This window comes from Macrobrachium nipponense, chromosome 20 (genome assembly GCF_015104395.2).
Source record: "Macrobrachium nipponense isolate FS-2020 chromosome 20, ASM1510439v2, whole genome shotgun sequence".
NCBI lineage: Eukaryota > Metazoa > Arthropoda > Malacostraca > Decapoda > Palaemonidae > Macrobrachium > Macrobrachium nipponense.
The window spans coordinates 21477105-21496676 of record NC_061089.1 but is presented as its reverse complement, the minus strand read 5'-3'; the positions used below and the strand labels follow the sequence as shown (position 1 = coordinate 21496676).

The following is a 19572-nucleotide window of genomic DNA, read 5'->3' as shown; positions in this document are numbered from 1 at the left end:
CGGACGGCGTTACGTTTAAGAATTGTACGATATGTTTTCCCAACTAATTTAAACTGGAGTTGGGAATATTTTTGTTTCGTTTTGTTTACCTATAGTTTATTCTATAGTCTTCATAGGTTCTAGCACCATTATACTTATGATTTGCCATTATCTGTATCAGTGCATCTTTAATGGTAGTAAAAAAGCAGTAGAGACTCTTCAAAATATCACGATTCGTTTGCTGCCTAGGAGAATTGACCTTTTGTTGTATTGTATCGTAATCACCTTGCATAATTTAAACTTAACTTTTTACTGTAAAATAAAAAGAAAATTTAGAGCCTTGCGTGGACTTTATAATTACTTCATCATAATGCGGAACATAGCACTGGAAATCATAAAGTCGAAATAATTACGGTTGACATATCTATTATGTGGGGTTATATTAATTGTAATTAAACTCCGCAATAAATTGCAGATAATGCTACTAAAATTAATCTATATACGAGAAAGAGTGACAATTCACTAAAGGAATAGGAAATCTCAATTTCAACGGACTTAAAGGGATGTCTTCAGCAGTATAGCATATGAATTTTGTTGTCAGATGTTACTGGCTTGTAGTGATAGATAATGCCTTGAAATGTTAGTACGTTTATTCACAGAACAAAACTGTGCCTAGAAAATATGAACAAAGAAAATAATGCAAACCATAGTATAGGATCGTTCCCATACTAATTATTCTGGGCATTAATTAAAGTGATTGATGCTCCTCTGTTTATTTATTTACTATTATTTGGTCAGTTGCACATCAATAAATGGAAAATGCGCCTATTGCCCACAAATATTTCAGATAAATAGGAATGTGATAAAATGAATAAGAAATCAGTAATTATACTTACAAGAATTTTCTTTTGTCATTTCTCACCTTTCTCACCAGACGCCAGGTAGGCCTCCAGGCCTGTCAGTCGTCCTGCTTCAGGAACAGTCTCCATTCTTGGCGATCATCATAGAGCCTCATCTCATCAACTTCCCGCAAACTAGAGCCTCTCCTCTCTACTCCTTTCTCTATGTTTTGTAGCCATCTCATTTTTTGGTCTTCCTACCGGTCTCCTTCCTTCCGGTGTCCATTCCAAAAACCTTATAGGCTATCGCTCCTCCTCCATTCTTTTGGTGTGTCCAAACCATCTAAGCTGTCCTCTCTCTACAAAATCTAGTATCCCCTCCACTCCCAGTTATCTTCTAATGTCTTCATTTCGTAGCCTATCCATTTACACCTTTTATGAGTCTTAGGGCTTTCATTTCAGCTGCTTGAAGTTGGCTTCTAGTTCTTGATGTTAATGTCCATGATTCATGGCCATAAGTCAATATTGGTCTTAGAATAGAGAGGTATATTATGGTTTCACTTTGCGAGGCATATTTCTGTCTTTCATTAGTGGGTAGAGCAGATAAAGATTGTTACTGAATTTCTATATTCGGGTAGTTATTTCCAGTTTTGAATCGTTTTGGTCACTAAACTCTACTCCTGAGTATTTGAAATTTCTACCCTGTTTCAATGTCTGACCTTCTAATTCTGCATTTACGTTACTTGGTGTTCGTGATAGGTGCATGATCTCTGTCTTATTCTTGTTGATCCGCATTCCATTAGCTGTTAAGATCGCGTTCCAGTTGTTGACATACATTTTCTTGAAAAGATTCTGCGCTGGGGGCTATCATTGCATGGTCATCTGCATACATAAGGTTAATGGTCATATCTGCAGCTTCATCCTCACCTAGTTCCCTCATACATTATATCTAGGAACAATATAAACAGAAGTGGAGAAAGGACGCTGCCCTGTCTTACTCCTGATTTAATTTCAAACCAGTCTTCATTCTCTTGATTTGTTTTTACTCTGGATCTGATGTTTTGATAGGTGTTATAAATTGCTCTTATAAGTTTCTCAGGGATTCCATAGTAAGGGTCTTTTAGGGCATCCCATATTTTCATTCTTGGTACTCTATCAAAAGCCTTTTCTAGATCTATAAAAGCAATATATCTGTCCCTGTCCCATTCCCAGTTCTTCTCAAATATCATCTTGAGGGAGAAAATCATATCAGTTGGTCCCTCTTCCTGGTCGAAAACCGTTTTGCCATTCACCCAGCTTTGGTTCAACATATCCTCTCAATCTAGTTTCAAGTATTCTTTCACATACTTTAAAAGCATGTGACATTAGGGATATTCCTCTATAATTGCTGCAATTTGTCTTGTCACCTTTCTTATAGATTGGGCTATTTAGATTCTCTTTCCTCCCCAGTCTTCAGGTGGAATTTGCCCATTCCAGAGTATGTCGATTAGCTCTAGTAGCCAGATGACTGCATCCCCCCATGTTTTTAAGGAGCTCTGCAGGTATCGTATCCACTCCAGGGGCCTTATCATTTCTCATCCTCTTGAGAGCATTTTTTACCTCCAGTGTTGTTATGTCAGGTTCTGCATCCCCAACCACATCAAATTCTACATCCTCTTCAAGGTAATTGTTTTCGTTGTTTAGTAGTGTTTGAAAGTGATGTTTCCATCCTAATTCAATTTCTCGGGGTTCGGTTAAAATTGTCCCATCCATAGGGTCTTTGATTACATAAGTGGGTGGTTGGCTTCCCTTTCTATAGTTTTTGGCAGTGCTATATATGAGTTTTCTGGTACCTTGGAGATCATTTCCCAGATCTTCTCCTATTCTTTCCCATGTTTCTTTTTATGTTTGAGCTTTTATTCTTTCCGTTTCTCTCGAGGCTTCTTTATAGTTATTGTGATCTTCCAAGTTCAAAGTTTTCATCCATTTTCTGAAGAGTTTCATTTTGTTTGCAACAGCGGCCTTTAGTGTGGGGGTCCACCAAGCAGTTTGTTTTTTCCTCCTACCTCGAACTCTTTTCTTTTGCACTGTATTATTAGCAGCACCCACTACAACCATTTTAAAGTGTCTCCATTTTTCATTTGGGTCATTGCTCTCCTGTTGCATTTGTCTAGCTCTACTTACTTCGTTTTGATATAAGCACTCCTCTTCTCTCATATTCTTTAAAATAAATCTTTCTCTCACTTGGCTTTTAATTGGTTTGGGTTTTGTCATCTTTAATTTAATTAAGAGAAGCCTGTGATCTGAATCGAATGACACAGAGGGGATGGTTTTTACATCTCTGACCATATTTTTGTTATTTGTTATTGCCATATCAATCATTGATTTTTCAGTATGTGCTCCTAAAGCAGAGTTCCATCGGTACCACGTCCACTTGTGGTTGTCTCTATGATTATAGAAAGAGTTCATAATGGACATCTGGTTTAGTATGCAAAAATCAATTATGTTTTCTCCTCTATTTCTGTCTCCAATGCTAAATGCTCCCAATATGCTCTCTATGCCTGTCCTGTCTTGCCCAATATATCCATTCATATCTCCAATTATTGCCATCACTGGTCCATCTAATGTTACTCTTGATTTCTTTTCGAATATATCCATTCTCCACGCATTTCTAGCTGCTATGGCAGCCAGTTCGATAGCCTAGTTATTGTGTCCTTGGATGTTTTTGTTCCTATATCTTTTTTACCAGTTTGGTGCCATCAACTATCATTTCTCCGTTTCTACACATTGTTAACCTTATTGGTACTATGTGGGTCGATGGAATCTCTCAAATGTTTCAGTTTTGCTCTTTTTAATTCGAGGGAGAACAAAACACATATACATATTTCATCATGAATGCAAAATTTTTATTTGGAAATGTCACATTTTCGCTATATCTAGTATCTGATCTTATCAAAGTGTTTAGTGAATACTTGTAAGTTCCGCACTGCCAATGCATTATGTGGCTATTTATAATTGTGTCGCCAGTATGCTGTTTATTTTCCCATTTAGCTGTTTCATATCCATTCAGTTTTGTTCTCTTTCTCCGTGATCATCAATTTTGGACATACTTTCAGCATTGCCTATAATCTGCTAAAACTGCATATCAGCCTACAAGAACAGACTATCATATATGCAGTCTTATAGCATAGGTTTAAAATTTAACTGCTCCAGCAACATGGAGCTACTTATTTATTATTCTCTGCGTAATAATTTGCTTTGTAGATTTACATATTTCTAGATGTTCGATCAGTGCTGTGAGTCTGTCATGCACTATATATAAAACTAAGATTGGAAATACACCTGCATATATACATCAGGTATTATTACGATTTTAAGCACACACATACACATATATACCCGTAAATACACATGCGAATGCGAATATCATGGTAATTTTATTGTCTGACGGAAACTATATTGTACGTATTATTGTATGTCAATGAAACAACCACTATCGTGTGAAGTCAAGCCGCGAACTCGAAGCAATAATACCCTGCCAGACGTAGTGTCCGTCAGAATCTATATTGCACAAAAAGTAAGGTCTGTATCATCAAAGTATACATGCATTTCTAAAGCACATCTAATCAACGCTATTTAATGAAAGGACTATCTGGATTACAAAGGTTGCAAATATTATATAAAGAGTTCAAGAAGATATTTACAAACATTCATAGATGAAATATATCAGACAAGAGGGCTGAAATTCGAAAGGTACAAAACTTCAACTGCTTTTCTTAAAAGCAGTCATTCAAATGAAAAATATCAAGGTACGATATTATACAGAGTGAATTTTAAAGTTACATGGCATAACTATGCATCAGATTCTGAACTACAAAATTTCAGGTCAGCGCGCAAGGAAACACTTCTTGTAAACATTTACAACTTGCAGCTCTAAAGAGAAATACCAGAATAACGAGAGTGGTCTATCTGTTGCTCTATCACAGCTTTGCTGTAGCGACTGCCACTTTGATACCTGAGAAATACCATTTATGTTTATTTTGAAACATTGTTATAAAAAAAGAACACATCTTTATCTCCATAAATTAACGCACAATATATCATAATCTCATAAAATCTTTATTTATCACGTGTAGGTTCATCTCATATAAAAAAAATTACGTGCACAAATAGAGATTAAAGAAAATATTTGGGTAACTGGAAACTTTTACGTTAATTTCACTGTTAATTTCACTAATTTAGCTTTCACTTCTCGAATACATTTATTTGTTACATTGAATGGCATAAAATAAAAACCAATTGTTATGTATGATTAAGCACGCCATCATAGATATTAAAAGAAACAACGTCCTATTTGACTTTCAGTTTTATCAAATCTTTTAAAAAATATGCACTGTTATATTAACCAGGAACTGCCTGATATAAACAAACTAAAGAGTCCACCTTCCAAAACTACTTAAAGGTCCATAGATTTATATTGCTTCGAATAACGGAGTAATTTAGATATTACTTATGGCTCTGTATCTCTTATTAGATAATTAAATAAATTATATTAAAAGAATATAGTTGTATTATTACTATCAAATTATTTTTTACACCATTGGAAGACAGTATTATAATGTTCATTAAGAGAGACAATACAATGATTAGAAGAATGACAACTGTAATTGACAAGTGCTGGAAAACAACATTGTGACTATTTTCAATTTTGTTAGACTTTTCGATATGGAATTATTAAAAGAAGCGAAGAACGTAGTCGATTTTGCGACATATGTAAGTTTAATAATTGAGTGAAGTAATGGTAACTCCACAGTCTCTTATTATTGCTTAGGTGGTGTTTAGGCCAAGCATAGGTTGTCATACCCAAAGCAGTCTATGCTAGGTGCAGCAATTCATTTCAACCTAACCTTGCACACCAGGTCGTAACTGGAAAGAGGAAATTTGGAGGAACGAGATTAATCAGTGGGAAGATTATTTCCAGGTGGATAAAATAATTCTACATTATTTTTTTTATTTAACATAGCTAATAGTGAACACATTTTCTTTTAATATACTAATAATGAACACATCATCTACAATTGCATAGAATAGAGGTGGAAGATTATTTCCAGACGGACAAAATCATTGTACTTCATTATTTTTTTTATTTAATTTAATATTGAACACATCATCTACAATTGCATAGAAGAGGTGGCCTAGGCCTGACTAAAGGCCATAGCAAACAGACTAGAATATTAGCTATAGTTGCCTATTATGAAGTAATTTCCTACCTGTTACATGATCCATGTAAGTTTCCAAATAAATATATATCTTGTGTTTGTTCTGATGAGGATACAAACCATTTTTGTATCCTATGTAGATATACTAGGTACCTTCAGTGAAAGCTTGTTTAGGGGGAAACACCGCAGTGGATCCATCGTCATCGTGTGGATCAGCCTTATTCATTCGATATTTAATTGGTGAAACAAGAATACAATTACATCTTTAAACATACCATTCAAAAGATTGAAGTTTCATCAACATAATGTGATATATAAAAACACCATATGAACTAAAATAAGCATGTGAGGTCTTCGTAAAATATGTTTTTAAGGCAGTTTTGAAATCTAATATGGCGGCACTCATGTGAGGTGCCGTTCATAAGCACAGCGGAGCCACCATCTTTCCCAGTCTTCCCAGCACTCATTTGAACAATGTTAGCATATATATGTAACGATTATTGATCTTACTCAAGATTGCAGTTGTAATCAGCACAATAAAACAACATTTTGTTGCCTATATTAGTGAAAGTATGAAACTTCTTATTCCCGGGGTCATGGTTTGAACTGAAATTCATTTTTACCTTGTAATTGGTGGTTTTATCCTTACTGCCATCACAACTGAAACTCCACAGTGCTTATTTGATTGTAATTATACATGTTTTGGTCTTAATTCACCCCAAATTGCACTTGAACTACGTTGCGATTCCTAGTTCCTAAGCACTCATTCCACAAACGCAGTTGCGGGCAGCACACGAGTAGTACACAGTTTATGAGGTGCAATGCCTTATTCCCTTAATTGTTTACTTTACTCATTATTTAGTTTAAATTTATTTTATTACTTCAAAATGTTTATTTAATTCATGTCAATTAACCCTTTTTTTGCAACCAAATTATAAAAAAAAAAATTACAGATATTTCTAAAGTAGATATGAGCAGACGGCAAAATGACTTATCGTTGCCAATCTAGTGGAGCTTCACACATATGCTGATGCATTTACAAACTGTTTCCATGAATTCTAGTTGTCATAGTAATGCAATAATGATAAAATTGCTCTAATATGTATATATACTAGAAATAGATATGCTAATTTCACCTATTTCCCTGGTTTTGTGTAAGTCTCATACCCAGTTTGGAGGGTAAACACATACCAAATGGCAACACTGATAAATAGAAGAGTGCGAAGAACACTGTGGGTACTGTTCATAAGCAAAACTTGTTGATATTTGAGTCGGGAATCTAGTTACTTTTCAACAATGAATCTTTTCAAATTAATAATCATGAATATGTAAAAAATTTATGCAATTCATGACCTTATACTGCCGTTTAACTATTTATTTAAATAATTATCTAGTGCATGCTGCTTCTTCTTCTTCTACCAAAAATTGTAGTTCCCTTGGATAAGTCTTGGGTGGAAGTCATTGTTTACGATTTTTGTGAAGAAAGTGCCCCAGCATCTATGGGTACAAGTGGTGTGTGGATTTAGCACATGGAATGGGAAGTTTATTGACATAAACGATTCCGCAAACATCAAGATGCCATCAATCTTCTAAATATTCGGAGTTGTAAGTAAAAATTTCAAAAGCGTCATGGAGGTATGTGTGCACTGCGTAGAGCCAGACTTTCATTAACCTGTTTAATCTTAAGATATGACCTTAATTTCTAACTTTGGAGAAAATACTTTCTTCGAAAGGAGAGTAGATGTCTCGAGCTCCTGCTCTCACCACCAACAACTCGTGACTGATGTCCATCTCCAGTGTCAGGACGTGTTAAATTACTTTTTCGGAGGGTGGCTTCACACGCGGTGGACACTGGATCTGCTAGTCCAGTCGGTTGTTTCCACTAGTTGTTAGTTACTTAGCAGTAAGTGAGCGAGCAGGTGGGGAACCCACCCTCTCACCTAACTACAAGTATCACTTTTACTTTGGCCATATTGCTGTAAATAATTAATTTTATTTGCATAGTATGTATTAATTTCTTGAATATCTTTCCAGTATCCGCTCCTCAACAAAGCAACAGTGGACAACGACACACCAACCCCTGGCTACTTGTTTGAAGAAATCATCAGTATCCTTTTTCATGGCATTTAACATCTGAAATGTATCATGTAATACAAGGGGCTGTAGTAGGGAAAGAGAACAAATGTAAAGCTATTTTGTTCCGATACGTAATACAAACCCTCGGTCCTTTAACAATAGGAAGGTAACTAGCGGCAGCTGGGACGGTCGTAAGCTTCGAACAAGGGGAGAACGGTAGTTAACTGCTTGTCCGATCGTGCGCGCGCCCGCGCGCCCGAGAGGTGAAGAATCACTTTTGCTTTCGGCCGCGGGTGTGAAGGACGTGTTCGTCATCGCTCTCTGCCCGCTTCATCGTCGTATGCTTTGTTTATATTGTGTTTGTTCCGATACGTAATACAAACCCTCGGTCCTTTAACAATAGGAAGTAGCTAAGCGGCAGCTGGAACGGTCGTAAGCTTCGAACAAGGGGAGAACGGTAGTTAACTGCTTGTCCGATCGTCGCGCGCCGCGCGACTGGGAGGTAAACAAATCACTTTTGCTTTCGGCCGTGTGTGAAGGACGTGTTCGCCATCGCTTCTGCCCGCTTTGTCGTTTGCTTCAACCTTGAGTATTTGTTTTTCTCTTTCTTGTATATCAGGAGTGATTGTAAGTACTTTTTCTCAATTCTATTATTCTTGCAATGAGTGAATTGGAAGAAATGGAAATATCACCGCGCCCTCCAGTCGCCCGTAGAGTGTGTCCCGGGCTGGAGGGGCGTAAATGTGGAGGGTTCAGGTCATTTGTTGAGGTGGACCCTCACGAGGTTTGTTCTCGTTGTAGGGGGCGAGAATGCTCCCGCAACGAACCATGTGTGGTTTGTATGAATTGGTCCGAGGCGCAGTGGGTGCTGTACGAGGGCAGGAAGAGACTTAGGCCGGCCAAGAAGTCATCGGAAAGTCCAGTGACTCCTTTGGTGACGGACACTTCGTCCTCTTTCCTGCCTCCCGGCCAGCCCCCACGTTTCGCGCCTTCCCCTGCGGGGGGGGGTAGCGGAGTCCTTTTCCTCGCTCGATCCGTCGAGTTTGGGGAGGAGGGGCGCCCGCTACCCGGACGTACAGTCTGTACTCGGGGTCTTCCGTCTGCTCTGGGGGGGGTGTTTCGCCCCCCCAGGCAGCGGGGAAAAGAACCCTCCAACTAACCCGACTTTTGTCTCCGCAGGTGTTGCCATCAGCGAAGGACGACTTGGACAGGTGATGAGTCGCTGGGACTGCAGGGAGTGCCAGCATCCAGGGGTTGCTCCAGCGGTTGGCGGGGTCGGCTGTGGTCACTCATGGTGCGGTGACCACAACTACCACCACAATAACGACACCAGCGTATGAGATGCCACCACATCTGGTGTATACGCCCCATATAATGTCGGTGACACCCACGGTGGCTATACAAAAACCAATTGCTGCCGTACCAAGGAGGACGGTGCCACCACCACCTGGATTTTTTCCTTTGCCGACCCCGGACTTCCGCTGCCCAAAGAGTACCCCCCTGGACCTGCCGCCAGTGCCACGGATGTCGGTAACTGCAGACAGGACGCCTGGCTCTCCCGTGGTACCTGCCGTGCCTGCCGTACCTGCTGCTGTTCCAGCTACTCTTTCTATTTCAGATCGGCCTGCACTTTCCCTTTCAGATGTTCCTGCCGTTCCTGCTGTTCCCGGACCTGTTCCTGTCGTTCGTGCTGCTGGTGTTGCTGTCACAGGCTCAGGTCTTTCCGGACAGGTGCAGTCGGGCCCTGTTGCTTCGGCAACTGCCCCGGCTCCCTCCTGGATGGAAGACCTGACGTCTGTTCTGCGGAGCCTGGCGAAGAAGAAGAGGAAGAGGAAGAAGGTGTCGTCGTCGTCTCATCGTCCTTCTTCGTCGTCTCTGCCTCTCCTTCCCCTTCGACTTCTAAGGCTAAACAGCCGAAGAGAAGAAGGCTGCCTCCTCCCCCCCTAAGAAGACTCCTCGGGTCTTCTAAGGGCCCCGACTCGCTCAGCGAGTCGGGGAGCTCTTCTGCTGGTCCTCCTGTTCCTTCGGGAACGGTGGGCCCGTCGCCTTCTTCTGCAAAGAAGAAGTCGACGGGGACCAGAGGTGCACCAGCCTCGGCTGGTGCGTCCTCACCTGGTGCTAGCGGTTCTGCCGCGCTAAAAACCAGGTTCCGTCTCGGCCGCTTCTCGTTCGCGAGAAGCACCGAGTGGACGCTCTTCCAAAGAGGACCGTCCAGCCAAAGTTTTGACGCCCGAGCTTGCTCGCCGTCTAAGACAGCGGCGCGGAAGCAGAAGACTGGCGAGAGTCGTGCACGCGACTCTCGCCAGGCCAGTGGACGCTCTCGCAGCGATCAACTGGCTGCTCGGGCTGACGTGACGGTCGCTGACCGGCCACGGGTTGAGGCTAGGAAGGAGGTTCCCACGGCCGCAGGTACCAGCCACGGCTGGTACCAGCGGTTTGACGCGCCGAGAGGACGCTGGCCGGTCTCGACGCGAAAGGGAGCCTAGCAGGTCACCCGTCCGCCGCTCCCGATGGGACCGGGCGGAGACGGTGACCAGCGCAGCTCGCCTGACGCTAGAGATCGGTCTCGACGTTCTCCAGCCGAGGCCAATCGCCCCAGGCGAGCGGCAAGGCTAGGCCTGCTGCTCGAACCGTCACCCGCGGTGTTGACGATCAGCAGCAGCCCTCCACGCACGCTGGTCCGGCCAGCGAGCGAGGGGGGAGCGTCAGGTCTGCCTCTCCTGTACCTTCAACCTCCTCGGGCTATACCGGGAGGAGCGAGGTACCAAGGAGCGATCACGAGAGGTGCGCCGCTCGTGACCCAGCTATGACGCCGTGCGGCTCAGGCACGGTCTTAGGACCGACCAGAACGTACGCGCAAGTAGTTGGAGGCGACCGTCAGGGGTCTGTCCGCTGTTCCTCCTTTCTGAAGGAGGAGTATCGAGGGATATGCCTCTTGTTTGGAGGGACGGACGGTCCATAACTCCACAAGACGCTGTGACGCCTGAGATACAGAGGAACTTCGCAGAGGTCATTAAGTTGATGCGTCTACATAATGACCTTGCGGAAGGATCGCCGCTACCACCAGCAGAGCCCACGTCCCGGCTCGAGTCATTTTGGGGTCCCAAGAGGGAAGGGAACCCAAAATAAAAGATGATGGGGTTGCCACGATCGGAGCTTTGCGGACTCGGTCCTGGATCAGGTGGAGAATCTCGTCTCCGGACGGGAGGACTCGCTAAAATCCGGACGGTCCTCTAAGCTGCTTCCTTCCTCCTCTACAGCGGCAGAGGCGATTTTTACGTGCCATCTGAAGACCCGATATTGCCGAAACAGGTTAACCCGGAGTTAGCGAGGCTGACTCCAGGGGTGTCCCTGCAGCAGCTCCTGTCGGAGAACTTATGGTTCTCGCAGCAGGAGGCACTTGCCCTGGAATCTACCGCTATGGCAGCATTCCAGGCAGTTCCTGGTTGGATTTGTGGTCCCTCACAATATCCAAAGTAGCGGCCGGCTCTGGGAGTTCTGCTCTCGAAGACGACGCTTCTTTCAGGAGACTGTGCCAGTCTGGAGGAAGAGCAATCTCTTACCTCGCCCATCAGACTGCTAACCTGTGGGCCAACTTGGTTCTTCGACGTAGGGACGCAGTCCTTACCCGAGTGACCAAGGGGGCCGGGCGTGAAGCGGCACTCGGGCTACGAAATGGACCTCTTAGGAGTTCCCCAGCTCTCTTTCCTGGAGAGATGGTGGACGCTGCGGTGGAACGGCGGCGCACTGACGAGAGTGACCGCTTAGTCCACCAGGCAGTCTCGAAGGTTTTCTGGGCAACCTCGAGTAAACTGCGCCAAACCAAACCAAAGAGCTTGGCTAGCGCTTCCACGGCGGCGAAGACGGTTGCACCGTCCAAACCCCGTGCGAAGACTCCAGCTGTTTCAACTTCTGCTAGAGGAGGCCGAAATCAGCCCTCCTCCCAGCCCTCCTTTCCCCGAGGAGGTGCTGGAAAGAAGTCGAAACGAGGAGGGAAACGCTAGGGACGGCGTTCCCCCTCACCTGCTGCCGGAAGTGGGGGGGTGCCTAGCGAGCCATTGGGCGACTTGGCAGCGCTACGGCGCCGAGAACTGGATAGTAGACGTCCTTCGGGAGGGATATATACTACCCTTCGAGTCTCGGCCGCCCCTCATCTCCAAACCGGTCCATCTACAGACCTATGTCCGGGGATCAACAAAGGACAACGCTCTTCGACAGGAGATCAAGACCATGCTGGCGAAACGAGCTGTAGAAATCGTGGAGGACCAGTCACCGGGCTTTTACAGCCGCCTCTTCCTAGTGGAGAAGGCATCGGGGGGCTGGCGCCCGGTGATAGACCTCTCTCCCCTGAACCGCTTCGTTTCGCACGACGCGGTTCACGATGGAGTCGGCACGCTCAGTGCTCGACTCGATCAGGGGGAACGATTTCATGCTTTCGGTGGACCTGAAGGACGCGTATTTTCAAATACCCATCCATCAGTCCTCCAGAAAGTACCTCCGCTTCATCTTCGACGGGACGGTGTACCAATTCAGGGCACTTTGTTTCGGTCTCTCAACCGCCCCACAGGTGTTCACGCGAGTGTTCACTCTGGTGTCGGCTTGGGCCCATTCGAACGGGAATAACGTCTTCTGAGGTATCTCGACGATTGGCTGGTCTGGCGAGCTCCCGCTCGCAGTGCTACAGGACAGAGATCGACTCCTCAAGTTTTGTCGCGATCTGGGGATCGTGATAAACTACGAGAAGTCCGATCTCGAACCCAAGCAGAAGATGAAGTACCTGGGTATGCTGATAGATACGGTAGCAGGGCAAGTCTTTCCCGCAGACTTGCGTATCAGCAAATTCAGGGAGGCAGCCGGCCGGTTCCTGTCGCGGCAGGAACAGGCAGCACAGCAATGGCAAGTCGTGATCGGCCATCTGTCGTCACTCGAGAAGTTAGTCCCTCACGGGCGTCTTCACCTGCGGTCTCTCCAGTGGAGGCTAAGGGAGAGTTGGTCTCAGGCCAGGGATCCTCCTTACTTTCCCGTGGCTATCACGGACAAGGTGAGGCAGGACCTAGCCTGGTGGCTCGACGACAAGAACCTCTTAAGAGGAGTGCCTATACGCACTCCCCCCCCGGAGATGCTTCTGTTCTCAGACGCATCGACCGAGGGATGGGGCGCACACCTGGAGGAGTTGCTGACTGCAGGTGTGTGGGACCATCACGAAAAGCACCTTCACATCAATGTCCTGGAACTCAAGGCGGCGTTCAACGCTCTCCAAGAGTTTCGGGACCGCTTGGTGGGACACTCAGTGGTGTTGATGTGCGACAACACCACAGTAGTGGCATATGTCAACCAGCAGGGGGGGCTAGTGTCTCTTCCGCTCCATCAGTTGACAGTGCAGGTGTTCACGAGTGGGCCACGGCTCACTCGATAGAGCTGTCAGCACGCTACATTCCAGGCAAGAAGAATGTAGTAGCAGACAAGCTCAGCCGTCGGGATCAGGTGATAAGGACCGAATGGTCTCTACACCAAGATGTGGCGGAAAGGCTCTTCAACCTGTGGGGGCGACCGGTCGTAGACCTGTTCGCCACCCGGCACAACAGGAAACTTCAGGTTTTCTTCTCAGCTGTGCCGGACCCATGGGCAGCTGCAGAGGACGCTCTCCAACACCCCTGGGACAACCTCTTTCGCTTACGCCTTTCCTCCCTTCTGTCTGATTCGGAAAGTGATCAGTCGAGCGCTGGTCACTCCCAATCTCAGAATGATCCTGGTGGCTCCCAAACGACCTCAAGCCGTTTGGTATCCGGACCTGCTGGCTCTTCTTGCGGACGCACAGAGAGAACTACCCACCTGGCACAACCTTCTAGGCCCAGCCACACGTAGAACGGTACCCACCACGCAGTCCAGTCCCTTCAACTTCACGGCTGGCTGTTATCCACCATCTCTTGCGAACGAGAGGCTTTTCCTCGTAGCGCAGCAACAGAGATGGCTGGACCACGTCAGACAGTCCCTCTGCAGCTGTGTACCAGGGGAAGTGGGCCGTCTTCTGTGGTTGGTGTCGTAGACGGGGTCTGTCCTCCTCTAGAGCCACTTTCTTCAGCAGGTAGCGGATTTCCTCGTGTTTCTTCGCCGAGAGAAGCTCCTCTCAGTACCCACAGTTAAAGGATATAGAGCAGCACTGGCGCTCGTCCTAAAACTGAGGGGACTGGACATCTCGAATTCGTTCGAGATATCCATTGCTAATGAGGAGCTTCGAAAGGTCTTGCCACCCAGGGGAACTCAGGCCCCCTGCGTGGGATGTGACTCTCGTACTTAGGAGTTGACTCGAAGACCCTTCGAGCCACTCCGCCGAGTCGTCAGACAGGGATCTGACCCTCAAGACCCTCTTCTTGCTGGCCCTGGCATCGGCGAAGAGAGTAGGGGAACTACATGGCCTTTCTTATGATGTTAACATACCAGAGGCTGGGGATCTGTGACGCTCGATTTCGTCCCGAACTTCGTAGCTAAGACTCAGAATCCGTCGATCCCTGACGACAGGTTCGAGTCTTTCACGATCCCCTCCTCCCTCCTGGACTTCACCGATAATGATGCGGATGAGATGCTGCTTTGTCCTGTGAGGGCGCTACGGCGCTATCTGAAGAGAAACTCGACATCTCAGGCCTGTAGTGTCGACGCCTCTTCGTTAGCACTGGGGTTACCAAGAAAGAAGTCTCCAAGAAACACGCTTTCTTTCTGGCTACGTGAGGTGATCAGGAGAGCGTACGAAGCTGATGGTAGCGACGACATCCGTACGCTCCGACCGAGAGCCCACGAAGTCAGAGGTATCGGACCCTCCTTAGCGTTCCGTAAGAACTTCTCCGTGGAGCAGGTCCTGAAGGCAGGTGTCTGGGCCAAACCAGACCACCTTCACGTCCTTCTACCTTCGGGATATTGCCCACAAAGTCCTTGGATACTTTTTCCTTGGGACCTGTGGTGCTGCTCAACACGTTGTGTAAGCTTACCCAGCAACCCGAGCAGGCAGAAACAGCATCGATTCCTGGTATGACTGGGAGAATGCATGTGTGAATGAGAGAGTGACTGCTTCTCTTCACCATCTTTTTCTACCTCTACCTGTGGGCAGAGGGATACGGTCGTTACCTTGCTGGAAAGGAAGTCAGATGCAGGTAAGCTATTCAACAGAGCTCCATCCTATCTCTTTAACTAGAGATAGGAGTAAATATCCACCACTTCTCAACAAGGGGGAGAAGTGGTGATGCACATGAGACAAACCCATTACTTTACATTTGCTCATGTAAAGGAAAAAGTTCTTACAATGCTGGTACGAAGAGATACGCTTGCCTCTCTCTTAGTACTCGGCCCAGAGGTCTGACCATTGATCCTGCGGTGCACACCCCGATCAATCGGACAGAGGCTTGGATCCTCCCTCGCTCTACGACCAGGGAGGCATTCCAGGGATGGACGAACACCAGTCTGTTCATCAAAAAGACTCAGATTCCTCCCACCAAGAATCAGTCTTCCTATTGTTAAAGGACCGAGGGTTTGTATTACGTATCGGAACAAATGACAATTTGTCGAAAATTGCATTTTTCCTAACTATACAAACCTGAGGTCCTTTAACATAAAGTCCCTCCTCATGCCACCCCTCACTCTGCGTATTTTGCATGGGCCAAAAGCAAAAGTGATTTGTTTACCTCCCAGTCGCGCGGCGCGCGACGATCGGACAAGCAGTTAACTACCGTTCTCCCCTTGTTCGAAGCTTACGACCGTTCCAGCTGCCGCTTAGCTACTTCCTATTGTTAAAGGACCTCAGGTTTGTATAGTTAGGAAAAATGCAATTTTCGACAAATTGTCATTTTCTACTAATGGTTTGGTTTGACTTGAAAATGAAACTGTAAGTACACTGTTTTCATTTTCATTACTTAATTATGAATCAACATGGAGCTATCGCCGTAGAGACGGCGATTTCCGCTCTTTTCATGAATTGAACCCTTGAATTATGTCTCGGTGCCGAGGGCGGGCGCACTCGCGCCGAGTCATGTATTTTGGGCGAAAGTGTGTAATTGAAAGATGTAAGTACTCTTTTTCATTATATTTTTGCCCTGTGCGTTCGTTGCCGAGAGCTTGATTGCGCTCGGCAAGAGCCTCTTATTTTGTATGAATAGAATGCAATGAAAGTGGATTCGCAATGCAGATTCTGTTTCATTTTCATATTACTTTTCACTGCTGTGCGGGGGTAGGGGAAGCGAAGGTCTGCCAGGAAGTCGTCGGAAAGCTCTCCCGCGACTCCCTTGGTATCCGATTCTTCGTCTTCTTTCCTGCCCCCCCGCTCAGCTTCCTCGTATTTTGTTTTTGGGGTCTTCCTTCCGTTCGGGGTGGGGCATGTCCTCCCCCCCCCTGCGTGAGGGAACCCCTCTTACTAATCTGTCTGTGCTACCGCAGGTGCTACAGCCGTGGGAGACGACCTTGGACAGGTATGGACCACTGCGGCTGCAGGGCGTGCTAGCATCCACGATCTGCTGCAGAGTCTAGCGAGGTCTGGGGCGGTGACCTTGGAGTGTTCTCACTACAACCTTCACGGCCGCTTATGCTGCTTCCCCCCGCTGGTCTACACTCCCCATGCTGTGTCGGTGACGCCGTCTGCCGCTTCTAGGGCCGGTCGCCGCCGTCGTACCGAGGAGGGGTATGCCGCCGCCGCCTGTGTTTTCTTCGTGTTGCCTGCCCCAGACTTCCGCTGTTCCAGCAGCTCGCCCCTGGACCGGCCGCCAGTACCACGCTGGCTGCCGATGATTCTACGAGGCGATGGCTGGGCCTGCCGTACCTGTCGCTGATGTGGTTCCCGCTACTGGCTTGGCTGTCCCTTGTCTGTGTTTACGCTGGCCGCTGTTCCTGCCGCTCCTGAGCTGGTTGCTGTTCCTGTCGCTCCTGGTTCCTGCGCCTGTCCATGCTGGTCCTGCCCATGGTGTCTTCCCCACCCCAGTCCCAGTCCTTCCGGACAGGTGCAGTCGGGCCGTGTTGCTTCGGCAATAGGCCCGACTCCGGCCTGGATGGAGGACCTGACGACTGTCCTGCGTGAGCTGACGAAGAAGAGGAAGGTGTCATCTTCGTCTGTTGCTGCCTCTTCCCCTTCGACTTCTAAGGCCCATAAGCCGAAGAAGAAGAAGGCTGCCTCCCCCCCCACTAAGAAGTCTCCTTCGGGAACTTCTAAGGGCCCGTCCCACCTCGGTGGACGGGGGGTGGGGGGGTCCTTCTGCTGGTCCTCCTGCTCCTTCGGGAGCGGGGCCCGTCTCCCCGTTCCGTAAGGAAGAGATAGACGGGGACCAGAGGAGTATCGGTTAGCTCTGGTACTTCCTCGCCTGGTGCTAGCGGCGATGCCGCTACGCCAGGTTTCCGGCTCGGTCTCTCGTTCGCGGGAGATCCCGAGTGTACGCTCTCCCTCGGGAGACCGTGCAGCCAAAGTTTCGGCGCCAGAGTTCGCTCGGCGCCAAGACCACGGCACGGAGCAGAAGGCTGGCGAGAACCGCTCAGGTGACTCTCGCCAGGCCAGCGGCCCGCTCCATCGCAGCGACCAGCTGGTAACCGGGTTTTGTTATTCCCCCTAAGAAGACTCCTTCGGGAACTTCGAAGGGCTCGTCACATTCCGGTGTGACGGGGGGGGGGGGTTCTTCTGCTGGTACCTCCGTGTTCCTTCGGGAACACCGGGGCCCGTCTCCCCCCTTCTGAGAAGAAGAAGAAGACGGGGACCAAGGGTGTGCTGGCTACCGCTGGTACACCCTCGCCTGGTCTTGGCAAGCTCTGCTGCTAAGCCAGTACCGGCTCGGTTTCCTCGTCCGCGAGAAGTTCCGAGTGTACGATCTCTTCGGGTCCGACCGTGCAGCCAAAGTTAAAGACGCCTGAGTTCGCTCAGCGTCATGACCAGGAGGCACGGAGCAGAAGACCTGTCGAGAGCCGCTCAGGTGACTCTCGCCAGGCCAGCGGCCGCTCTCGCAGCGACCAGCCGGTTACCTCGGGGGTGGACGTGACGGTCTCTGACCGGCCACGGGTTGAGGCTGGGAAGGAGGTTGGGCCCCCAGGTCCCCCTCGACCGTACGGTACCAGCCTCGGCTGGTACCACGCGGTTTTGACGTGCCGCGAGGACGCTCACGGGGTCTCACGGCGAAAGGCGAGCTCTGGCAGGTCACCTGACCGCCGCTCCCACAGGGACCCCGGGCGGATACGGTGACCAGCAGCAGCTCGTCTGACGCACGGGACCGGGGTCGACGTGCTCAGTCGAGCCGCTCGCACAGGTGGAGCGGCACGGCCAGGCCATGCAGATCGATCCCCACCGCGGGTTGGTGATCGGCTGCAGCCCCCCACGTATGCTGGTCCTGCCAGCGAGGGGGGGGGGAGCGTCAGGTCTGTCTCTCCACTACCTTCAACTTCCTCGGGCTACACCGGGAAGAGCGAGGTAGCTAGGAGTGATCGTGAGAGGTGCGCCGCTCACGATCCCGTCACGACGCGCACGTGCCCACGTATGGTCTTAGGACCAACCAGGACGTACGCGCAAGTGATTGGAGGCGACCGTCAGGGGGAGAGGAGGGGGTCGTAGCGTCAGTTCTGTCTCTCCGATACTTCAACTTCCTCGGCATACGCCAGGAAGAGCTAGGTATATAGGAGTGATCGGTGAGAGATGCGCCGCTCACGATCCCGTCACGACGCCGCAACGTGCCAGGTTGGTCTTAGGACCAACCAGGACTTACGCGCCAAGTGATTGGAGGCAACCGTCAGGGATCTGTTGCTGTCCTTCTTCTGAAGGAGGAGGGTCCTGGGAGCTGCTCTTGTTGGAGGGACTGGACGGTCCTACTCCTCAAGAACGCTTGTAACTTCCGAGATTCAGAGTAACTTTACCCAGGTTATTGCACTGATTCGTCAGCACAACGACCGGGGGGAAGGATCGCCGCTCCCACCAGCAGAGCCCATGTCTCTGCTCGAGTCGTTTTGGGGCCCGAGAGGGAACCCAAACCGACGGTGGGTATGCCGCGATCGGAGCTTACCGATTCTGTCTTGAACAGAGTCTCTCGTCTCCGGACAAGAAGGCTCTCTCAGTTCTGGCCGGTCGATCAAGCTACTTCCACCTCCTCTACTGCGACAACGGCGTTTCTACGTGTCTTCGGACACCGTATTTAAATACTCCTTCGGTCCTCCTGAGAGGTTTCGACCTCGACGAGGACTGGAATGAGTCGGAGGACGGTATCGGCTCTCTCCCTGTCAGGTGTCGATCAGCCCCACCCAGACGACGTTCACAGTGGCGGCAGACCCTTACCTACAGTGAGAGTTCGTAACCCCTCCTCGGGAAAAACGTTTTCTCCTGACGATACGTTTTCCCAGACTCTGAGAGGCCATCGCCGCAAGGCGATGGCTGCTCCTAATCTCTTCTCCAACTGCTAGTTTCCACTGGGAAGGCGAGCGAGTATCCAATTCCTCCCCCACCATTCCCTCTCTCCTTACGGCTACGAGGGAAA

The 19572-nt window shown here is 48.1% G+C and overlaps 1 protein-coding gene across 2 annotated transcripts in view; it reads left to right on the top strand.

Annotated features, from left to right (window-relative positions):
• Positions 1-5435: 5435 nt before the first annotated feature.
• The window catches only part of LOC135223030 (AP-4 complex accessory subunit Tepsin-like), a 38872-nt gene continuing 24735 nt past the window's right edge, over positions 5436-19572 (top strand). The window contains exons 1-2 of one of the 2 annotated variants that reach the window (XM_064261541.1): positions 5436-5570; positions 8051-8123. In XM_064261541.1, coding sequence (XP_064117611.1) covers positions 5523-5570; positions 8051-8123 — 121 coding nt within the window. In that variant the 5' untranslated portion in view covers positions 5436-5522. Of the gene's footprint in view, positions 5571-5596; positions 5779-8050; positions 8124-19572 lie in introns of those variants that run through there. The other variant, XM_064261548.1, reaches the window with a different exon arrangement.